Source organism: Egretta garzetta, unplaced genomic scaffold (assembly GCF_000687185.1).
Source record: "Egretta garzetta isolate BGI_Z169 unplaced genomic scaffold, ASM68718v1 scaffold9, whole genome shotgun sequence".
Lineage (NCBI taxonomy): Eukaryota > Metazoa > Chordata > Aves > Pelecaniformes > Ardeidae > Egretta > Egretta garzetta.
Genome location: NW_009260763.1, coordinates 1,783,385 through 1,794,466, shown reverse-complemented (window position 1 = coordinate 1,794,466; position 11,082 = coordinate 1,783,385). Strand labels below are relative to the sequence as shown.

Here is an 11,082-nt window from a genome sequence, read left to right as displayed (position 1 = left end):
TTTCATTAAAATCACATAAACCCTAAGTACAAAAGCACCACTGATTATTGCTCTAGAAAAACTGCATGAAAAATTCAAATACGCACAGTAAAAACATCACCATATGCACAAGACTTAATTTCTTAAAGCAAGTGTATGGAATGCTGATCCAATTTTACACATACCTTGCAATATTAAGTTGATATTTATATTACTTGGCAACAACGGGAATTTCTAAAAGCACTGTTATGAGAAGGGAAATGTTCATATACAGTTTAATATGTCAACTATCATAGTCCTAAAAAAATTAGCATTTACAAAATACTTGATAAAAATATCTTTTAAAAGTTGTCCAAGAGGTACATAAAATCAACCCAAAATTTTCATGATATTTCATTCATTCTTGTCACCTACAGATTCAGTTTTCTGAGCCTGTGGAGAAGAAAGAAAGAAACCAATTACTATAGTAAATTGCCATCACATACCTAAATACCCCAACGACCCTCACTCCTCCGATTTCGTATTTGCAACAGCTTGGTTTCAAACCTGCATCCATATTACATTTACACAAACGAAACAGGTACATTCACACACTTCTCTCGAATTATTGGTCCCAGCTTTTCAAAAGCAATACAAGCCTTACCTGTCAGCTTCCATCGTTCATACTGAAAAGCACCACACTACTATCTGTTTCTATTCACTGCACACATGCTGAACGCTCTACCGTACCCTCAACTTTCACTGTTTCAATCTGCCCTTTTACTGACAGTGTGCTGGGTGGGGCACCTCTGGATGTTGAAACACTAACAGTGGAGCGAGAGATGCGAATCTGCAATAACATTATGGGCAATAAAAAGAAACATTATGAACATGCTATCAATGTCTGAAAGGCTGAATAATTAAAAAAAGCACTGATTCAATCAGCAGGAGGGATGTGTGTGGCAAGTACCTCTTCAGCTTTATTTTCACCATTTTCAGATGGTGTAGTACCTTCCTTTGCAGCTTCTTGCTTTTCATCCTTCTTCCCTTTAGCACCTTTGTTGGCCTTTGTCCCAGGTTCCTTCTGACAGAAGATTAAAAACATGGGCACAGACACTGTATGAGTAGCCAGCACCCTACATCTCTATCAAAAAAACTTCACATGAACTAAAAAGCAAATCTTGGCAAGCTGCGTGTGCTGGACCAAAATGGAAAACCAGCTAAAGTCTACCCGGAAAATTTATGTCCTCAGAAGTTATACAGAGACTCTCAAAATTTCTAGAATACGCTGACGTCTGCCTCTTTATTGTTGCTGCTATTTTACAGGGATACAAAAACCCTCCACACTATTTCGGTAGAGCTGAGCTGTATATACAGGGGTATACACAAGGTATCTGTACAAACAAATCCAATTACAGTAGATTGAAAGCTTATTCAGCCAAGCACAAACACCACACTGTTTGTGTAACAGCACTACACTTTCGATTAACATGAAGTATTAAATTAGATTAAAAAAAATTAAGCATATTTGTTGGCTGTCCTTTTGTTAGTTTGATAACATCTGTGATGTTCCTTCCATGTCAACGAAAGAAGCAACCAACACACCAGGGTGGCAAACACTGATAAAATTCCATCAGCAACAACACAAAGCAGAGAATTTATCAAAAGGAACTATTCTAACAGCTACAGTTTCACTTGGAGATTTGCTCTTAAACAAGCAATTCATATGTTGAAGTCTACTTTTTTTCCTTTAATGCTTACTCTATGTACATATTTGTGATCTAAGGCTAGTAGAGACACAGGTTAAGTATTTTAAGTGCAATGGGAATATAATTTAAATGGCATTTCACTGAATATTTTACATTCGTATTTAAAGTAGTTCTGATAAACACTGTGGAGATCGTCCATGCAATCATTTGCTCCAGATTCCCCACGCAAAATGGCAAAAGTAGCTGTGAACGGGGATATTAAGGTCAGTCTCCCTTCATTAACTACCTTCTCCCAGCAATCCCCATGCAGGAGTGAGGTGGTAAGGAGGGAAGGATGGTAATCCTAGTTCCAGGGCAGCCTGAATTTCAGCTTCAATGTTACACACACCGAGATGCTTATTGGCACTGTGAGTATAGTCCTAACTCTTCACCTACGACAGAACAAGCTAAAGACTTGACTTCGTAAACCTATAATCTGCAAACTTTTAACACTAAAAGTGACCTCAAATCTGTAGCATCTTCGGTGGTTTCCTAGCAGGCTCAGAGTACATGCTTGCTATTTTCTGTGTAGGAGACCAAGATTAATATACTCCTTAAAATGTCATCCAGTTAGTTGGGAAAAAAAGCGGATTCCTGTATTAAGAAGTTACTTAGAATAATGTCATAAAGGATTCAAGTCGCCTGTAATGAGCTTCAGATGTCTCTCACGCAGCTTAGACTGACTGCATAACACCAAGCTCACTTCGCAACATGTACATGAAGCTACAGAAGCTACTGTATTCCCTTCTTTATTAATGCTCTCTAAGAGGGGAGCAGGACAGACTCAGCAATTTCCATTTGATAAATCATCCAGTGTTCAAAGTCACAGAGTTTTACTTTGACACATGGACTTTGTATATTGATACTTGCCCAACTGAGATACCAATAAAAGGACTTGAAACATACAAGTGTGAGGAGTGCTAGACTCAGTTTCCAGCACGTTTTTCTTCTGATAAAGCAATTGCTCTTATTTAACATTCCCCTTGAGCACAAATAAATCTACAGTTTCTGAAGTACATGATTTATATGCAGAAATCCTGAAAAGGTATTTCAGACTCTAATAAGATTTTAATTTGACTGTAACTGGCCTAGAAAACCCTAACCATTCAATTTAAATACATTTAATTTCACCTTTAATTATAATTGTGCATTCTCAGCAACGGCCAGGCTTCAAGAACAGATAAGAGTTTCTCACTATGAAATTAAGTACTGCCCCTCTAGACAAGGAAACGGGATGGCACGGAGTAATCTCAAATCCCACTGTAGAAATTGCTGGGTCTCAGGTAGAGCTTACTCAACCAAACCTGTACATTTCAGGAAAGGTAAAGATTCTTCTTCAACTAGGAACTGACTACAAACTAACATGGTATGCATATCAAATAGGCAAGACATTTTGTTTGGGCCAGTAATGAGGCCAGGAAGGGGTGGAACAGAAAGAAAAGAATGATCTAATTTGGTTGTTTTTTTTTTTTTTTCCCAGGGGGTGGGGGAAGCTGCAGGCAGAGCAAGGGAGCCGATGCCTCACAAAACCGCTGTGAATTGGAACTGTTTGCAATGCAAAGGAGTATACTTGCTTACTATTGGCTACAATGACAGCAACTAAAAAGAAGAGTATTTACCTTCGTGGTTTTCCTTGGTTTGGGTTCAGGTTTTGGTGGAGCAGGTTTCTGTAAAACATTTTCAGTTGCACAATGTGTTAGACACATTACCAGAAGGCAGCAAGCCACCTCCACCCCACACCTTCCCTCACTTCCTCCTCATTAGTATGCATCTAGAAAAAGACTGAAAAACCTTAAATGCACAAATGCACCTCATCACTGTACACACCCATTTTCATTAGCTTACTCATCTAGGAGCCAAAGCAATTTGAGGGTCATTCGAAGAGTAAAACGTGGAGATTAGTAGTAACTATTAAAAAAACAAAACAAAAAGTCAGATACGTTCTAACAGAGAAGAGCAACTAAAAACAAATACTAGTCGTGGCATCAAATGAAGTCCTTGAAGGACAGCTCTTTCTCCTTCCCAGAGAAGTAGTTGCACTTCCACAACTAACATCAGCCTGCAAAATGGTACGAAGTCAATACTGCACGTAACACAGTGTTGCACTGAGGTGGGGAAATACATCTTTTGTCAGAACAACCTGAAACCTGAAACCAAGAAAACACAGATAACTTTAGCTCTGGAGTTCTTAAATATCCCTCAGCAAGAATAATCAAGCAAAATATAACCAACCTGTTTGGTCTGAGAAACCATATGTGCCTAGAAAAGTATACACCAAGAGGTGTTATACATACTTACAGCTGACAATCTTGCTGATCGTCTCGTGGGCTACAGAAAAAGAAAAAAAAAAAAAGGAGAAAACATTTTTATAGGCTTACAGCAAACAGTATCCAAAGCAACATAATATCACTCATTTCATGGTGACAGCATAAAATACACCCCTACCAAAAGAAGTCTCTATTGCTGAACACAATTCACATCATCTTCATCTTGAACTATCAACATTTTAAAGGGACAAAGTGATGTGAAAGTTAGTGATAAAAGTTGTTCAGAAATTATAATGTCTAAATCTCCATATGGTTAAATATCATCCCCCACACACGTATTTTACAAGCACTTCCGAGTCCCTTGCTGCTCTATAAAAGGTTCAGAAATACAGTAAGCTTGAGACTGGCACAGGACACTGAACCTTTATCGTAAATACTTAGAACGATGTTTCTATAATCTAGCAGATGCTACTTGTAATAGCAGGTAAAAATACCATCCGATTAACAGCAGAATAAAGTTAACACCCTTCCCTAGAGGATATCAGAGTGCTAAAATTTCAAAACATGAAACTAAGTCCTTCCACTTCCTCAGTTCCCCATACTCAGTCTGAGAGTCCAGGTGCACAAAGACAGCTGCAGGATTAGAGGGAGAATTTATTTCTTCTTTTTAAGCGCAATTCTGAAAAGGAAAGAAGAAAGCCAGATATTCGGCTTTCCCCCACCTTTCTTTATCACTTCAACATGCCTTATTAAATTTGATTTCACTCTGTTCTTTGTCATAAATGTATTACTGAAGATGAGTTAAGTCTTGGAAAAAGCTGTAAGCTCATTAGTTGGTTCACAATATTTTTGCATTCATTAAAACATATGACCCCATGGTCCAGTTACACAGTGTGGTTATCAAACAGAGTTAGTTTCATTTATGTCATAAAACTGGAATCACACTTGCAGCCAAAGTAAAGGGACAACTCAACTGCAACAAATATCCACTGTAACACAGCTTAAAAAATTAATAAAAAAAAAATCTTCTTAATTACATATTAAGCTTTTATGTTGAGCTGAAAAAACATGGCTCCACAGATCTTGCAACAGGAAAAAGCTGTTGTTAATATCTGAAGAATGCAGTAATTTGTATTCATTGGAGCCATTTAAGTACTCTTAATGGAAAGCAGTAATGAATAGTTCAGATCTGCGTCCAGCAAAATAGAATTCTTGTCAAAAAACACCTAGAGATATTTTCAGTTATTAAATATTTATGCATCATTAACAAAAAAAAAATAAAAGTAAACCTCTCTTTTCTTGGCAATTTAGACTATCAACTGCTTGTTAAGCAGCCTAGCACTATTTTACAACAGGTTAAATAAAGCATCTCACTTGGTCAGGTGATCAAAGAACTCCTAGCTCAAGGCATCTTCGTTTACAAATCTGTTTTCTTAACTGATGATTCCAGTGTTTGGGCATTGGAATGTTATGTTAACACCTACTTTTTAAAGGCTAATATATTGGTTTATATAAATTATAATTCTCTTCTATGTTCCCCAAGTGTTCCTGCTTCACGACTGGTTTCACAGAAGGCTTGTATTGCCATTAAGAAAGTCAGCATTAACCCTCAGTTCTTTAAAAATGCCTGATGGATAAGTATTTTTAATCCCCATTCAGAGTTTGTATGCATTTTGCATTATCTGATTATAAGGAGGGAACTGCAGTCAAGTCAGCAAAGGTCACATTTTAATGTGTGTTTAGAACCCATGTCCCCCTCCAAACAGCTGTCTGAGCTGGGAACTAGCAGCTCTCCCAGTTTGACACTGGCCCACTAGCAAACACCTATGGAAAGAGTCTATGAAATGGAGCAGATGCAGAACAACGCTTTGCACTTTCCTACTGCGCCAGCTTCTGGCAATCTACCGTTGTGAACTTTCCAACCTGGATATTATATCCACATCATGTGTTTAATAGTTCCCAAGGGTCATTTTTCTCCATAAATTTGTCTAATAGCCTAATGAACACTTTCACTTTCCATAACATCCTGTAGCAAAGAGTTCCATAATAGGATTATGCACTGTGTGGAAAAGAAAAAGCAAACCCCTCCCTCTCTGTTGTCTTTAACCTTCTTGCCCCTTACTTTCACTAGATTCCTCTTGTTTTAGGCTTACATGAGTAATAATTCCCTAACTGCCTTTTTCTGTGTTACTGATGATTTTATCACATCTCCGTTACATAAAAAGTCAAGAATGCTAGAAAATCCGGATTGTGGTTTGGTTTTTTCTTTTAAAGCTGCTCTGCATCCTGTTTGTCCCACTATACTTGGTATCCTTTTCATTCTATCACGGCCTTTTTAAGGAGGAGTCAGAAGAACTTCACTTAGGAGTCCCACATCTGGGAGCACAACAAATTGATCTTGTGATACATTGATGTTTCACACTCTCGTCTTTTTTCCTATATTCTAGTTACCTTTTCTTTAGAAGAACTGACATTTTCTAGTAAGTATTCACTGTGATTTCGCAGTCTCACCCCTGATTAACAGCGGATTTGGTCACTGTATCTTCCCTCCCCCCCCCATTATTTTGCATTTCTCCATACTGAATTTCTATTGGTATTTTGTCACCTAGTTACCAGTAACATTACACCCTTCTCAGTCTCTCTCATTTCTGATGACTGTGATAATTTTTTGTAAACTTCAGCAAACTTTGTCATTTCTCCAGTACCTCTTCTCCTAGATCATAAATGAATATATTCAGCAGCACAAGCCCCAACACATTTCCTTCCAATACTCCACTGATAATTCTCCACCATTATGAAAATTAGCTACTTCTTCCCTACTCTCTTCTCATATTTTTATCTGTTACCACCTCTCAGGAAGATCTTCCCTTTAATCCATGCTAGCTTAGTTTCTTTAAGAACCTGCTCAGGTAACCTTATCAAAAAGTGTTCTTTACGTGCACGTAAAGTAAACCATCTCAATTGGCATGTTATCATCCTTATACCTGTTGACTTCCACACACAACTCACCTGCCTGAAGTCTGATTTCCCTCTGCAAAATCCGTATCGACTCTGCCATTATACATTTATGCACATACAGTTTCTTTTCTAAACTACTTTTGCAAGTTAGACTCACAGGCTTTATTTTCCAGAGTCCCTCATCTAAAGTCCTGGGAGCATTTCATCACCTTCAGTTACTCTGGTACTGAGGCCAATGCAAGCAGTAAATTACATACTGCGCTTAACAGTTTGGCAATTGCTGGTGAATACTGTCTAGTTCTCACTCACACTCAATTAAAGAATGTCCTCCAACCCTATACCCTTGAGAAAAGGCTCCACTGTGAGAAACCTCCCTAAGAATTCTCCATAGCAGAAGTTGCATTACTGTTTTTCAGCTTCACGTTTGCCATGCTGGAGGGTTTGCTCCTTTCTTCATTATTTCCCATCAATACAAAAAATACCTTTCAAAAATAATAAATTTCCCTTATTTTGCTATTAAGTCATTCTGGTGAATTTTTTTTTTGGGGGGGGTGGAGTGGGGTGTGGAGGTTTTTGAAAAATCATATGCATTTCTGCAAGCCTCTAGCATGACGTACCACTATGCCCCTCTGCCATCTGAAACCACTAAACTTTTTAGCTGCTCCTTTTAATAGTCTCTCATTTTTAATAAAATTCCCTTTCTTGATATCAATTCTTACCGTAACAGTTTATTTGCACTTACAATCCTGCAAGGATGATGAACCTCAATATGTTATGGTCACAATTACAGAATAGTTCTCTGACAACTGTTTTTTTAACTAGCTCCTACATATTACTGAGGATCAAATAAAGAGCTGATTATCCTTTTATTGGTCCTTTGATTTGTTCCTCCAGGAAGCAAGCATTTATAGTTTTAACTTTTTTGTCTTTGTAATGCCATCCCGTGCCTTTTACCAAATCTCTGAAGTGTAACTGAAATCTCCATCAACTCTCTTTCTGTCCTCAGAGCCTCTCTGATCTCCCATTGCCACTTTTTTATTACTGTGGTCAGATGATACCTGGCACAATTTCTACAGTGTACACTCCCCACTCACACATGGCTTGGCAATACATAAAGGATTCTGCTGTACTTATTGATACAATTAATCTAGAGAAATATTAAAGATCCGTAACAGATAGGGAGCTCTCACTTCGCCCTATGTGCTCTTAAGAACTTGCCAGTCTCCCCTCAGATATTTAGTTTAAAATAGTCCAGATCTCCTCAGTGCCATCCACATAGGTCTGGTTTGGCTCAGACTGAAGCCACCCTTCCTACGTGTAAATTCTACCTATTCCAAGAGCTCCCACAGTTTCTAATCTAGTCCTACAACTACTTTCCTCATTCACATACCAAGAGCTACAGGCGTATCTACCAAGAGTATGTTAATTTGGTTTGTTTTGTTTTTTTTCCTCTTTTGTTTGTTTGGTGTCCCCCCCATAGCGTCAACAGTCACTATTATCTCATCTTGACTGAAGACTACTCCAAGAGCCCTTGTATTTCAGAGTCAGCGGGCTCTCTCCAGAGAGCCTGTGTATTTCTGTAAGTTTTTTGATGTCTACTCTTTATTTTAGCCATCAGGTCTCAAATTTTTTGGGGAAGGAACTTTTACTTTTCTGGCTCTTGAAGAAATAATATTTAAACTTGGGCAGAGAAAAAAAATTCATTCAGAACAAATGAGATTATATTTTTACCATGATTTCATCAGCCTTTCCATACTTTATGAAAAACAAACTAATTTGTCTTCTAGAAAATTCCATAGGAAGATACTGAGGTATCAAAAATGATTCCTCCCAGACCTATTTTTTACTCTGTTTTTTTTTCAGAGGCTTATTGTAAACTTTACTATTGCTTGAAATATTTTGACATTTCCACCGTACCATCTTCTTCTACTGGACTGAGCGACAACCAACTTCTCAATTCAGAAAGCGTAAAAATTCATTAGACTATTTTTCCTATTCAAATATGCTCAAAGATTTACACAAGAAGAGCAATTAATTGTTAATTCATTTAAATATTCACCCATTCTTTTCAAGGTCCTGATTTAACTTCGTTTGCCACAAAAGATGACAACCTAATAAAATGAATCCCCATAATTCTCTACCTGTTTTTTAAGTTCACATTAAGGGCTGTGACAAACAAACTGTAGAGGTCAAGGTATCACCAGCTGCCTCCTTGCCTTCTCTGACAGAAGTTACTGTGCCCTTAAAACAAATTCAGACAAAGAAAACACACAAATGTGTCAGCTGCTCCAGTTTAGAGCCTGGTATCTTAATTCAAGACACCCTTCCATCAGTCACTTAAGCTAAGAATAGTTCTGAAGTAGACTGGCTGAGGTGTGTGCATTAACCCTCTTCTGCCAACTCGCTAGAGACAGAGCAACAGTTCCAGGCAGTGACATCCTACACTGTTGCCACAAGATCCACCAGAGCCTGTCTATCAAAGCCGTACGTGTTTCTGAAATTTCTTTTGTGTACTAATAAGTTGTATGAATCCTCAGTGCACAAACCCAAATTATGCCAGATAAGCTACAAACATGGTTGTCATTGTTCCCACTGAAAACACCTTGCCAGAAGTGCCAGAGCAGTGCATAGTCTTCTGATATGCAAGATTGCAGATCGACAGTTAAATATGTTAATTAATTCAACAATTACATACCAAAAGAAATTTTTAAAAAAAGAAAAAAAAAAAAAAGAAAAAAGAAATATACTTGCCTCTTGTTTAGTTACTTTTGCTGCATCCTTGCCTTCAGCACCCTCTGGAGACTGAAAGAAAATACTAAGTCAGTGTTTTTATTATTGGTGGATGAAAAGCTGGACATGAGCCAACAGTGCACACTTGCAGCCCAGAAGGCCAACCATACCCTGGGCTGCATCAAAAGAAGTGTAGCCTCCCAGGTCGAGGGAGGTGATTCTGCCCCTCTGCTCCGCTCTGGTGAGACCCCACCTGGAGCCCTGCATCCAGCTCTGGAGCCCTCAGCACACGAAAGACATGAGGTCCAGAGGAGGGCCACAAAAATGCTCAGCGGGCTGGAGCACCTCTCTTAAGAGGACAGGCTGAGAGAGTTGAGGTTGTTCAGCCTGGAGAAGAGAAGGCTCCTGGGAGACCTTATTGTGGCTTTTCAGTACTCAAAGGAGGCCTGTAATAAAGATGGGGACAAACTTCTTAGCAGGGCCTGCTGCAATAGGACAACGGGTAATGGTTTTAAACTAAAAGAAGGTAGATTTAGACTGGATATAAGGAAGACATTTTTTACGATGAGGGTGGTGAAACACTGAACAGGTTGCCCAGAGAGGTGGTAGTTGCCCCACTCCTGGAAACATTCAAGGCCAGGTTGGACAGGGCTCTGAGCAACCTGATCCAGTTGAAGATGTCCCTGCTTATGGCAGGGGGGTTGGACTAGATGACTTTAAAGGTCCCTTCCAACCCAAACTATTCGATGATTCTATTCTGTTACAGACTTAAAATCATCCAGGGAACAGCAAAACAAAGATTACAGTGAAGATTCTTCTTCCTATACACTGCAGCAACTTAAAGAAGCCTGGCAAATTTACATTAGTATTTACAAGCAGCATTGTACCGAAGCCATTCTAGATTTTCCAGGCAAGAACACAAGGACCGATCATCACCAAGTACATACATATCACATCACATCACACAGCATCCCTCAGTGGTCCCTCTAGCCAATTAACTAAAGCATCCGCAGGCTCCAGTGGGAGCTCCATCTAATCAGCAGTTGGTAGCACAACAGTATAAAGTGGAAATCTGAGGTTTGCTCTACCAGGGCTTTTGAAATCCCTGAGAAATTTAACATGTTTCTTCCCAAACATGAACTTAACTAGCAATGAGATGTGATAAGGTGAACCAAAAAAGCATTACTGAAATGAGTGATTTCTTTACCTTCTTTACACCTTTCGTGCCTCAGGCTTACTCAGCTGGAAGCTTTAACAGTACCTTTCCCTTATCTCATCTCCTCCATCAGAACAGTATCAGTAAAACACCAAGACGCTGACAGAAAACTAGGCACAAACATGTTTCTTCACAAGAACAAAGTATCAACCTGGCCATTCTAATGCTGGTCTTCTAGAGAAATGTTAGTTAAACCACTGGGGGG

The 11,082-nt window shown here is 38.8% G+C and overlaps 1 protein-coding gene across 1 annotated transcript in view; it reads right to left on the bottom strand.

The window, feature by feature from the left end:
* Positions 1 to 422: 422 nt before the first annotated feature.
* HMGN3 (high mobility group nucleosomal binding domain 3) overlaps positions 423 to 11,082 on the bottom strand; it is a 32,885-nt gene continuing 22,225 nt past the window's right edge. The window contains exons 2-6 of the mRNA XM_035901496.1: positions 9,683 to 9,733; positions 4,005 to 4,034; positions 3,326 to 3,373; positions 929 to 1,042; positions 423 to 808 (exon numbers count right to left, since the gene is read on the bottom strand). Of these exons, the coding sequence (XP_035757389.1) occupies positions 677 to 808; positions 929 to 1,042; positions 3,326 to 3,373; positions 4,005 to 4,034; positions 9,683 to 9,733 (375 nt within the window). The 3' untranslated portion in view covers positions 423 to 676. The remainder of the gene's footprint in view (positions 809 to 928; positions 1,043 to 3,325; positions 3,374 to 4,004; positions 4,035 to 9,682; positions 9,734 to 11,082) is intronic.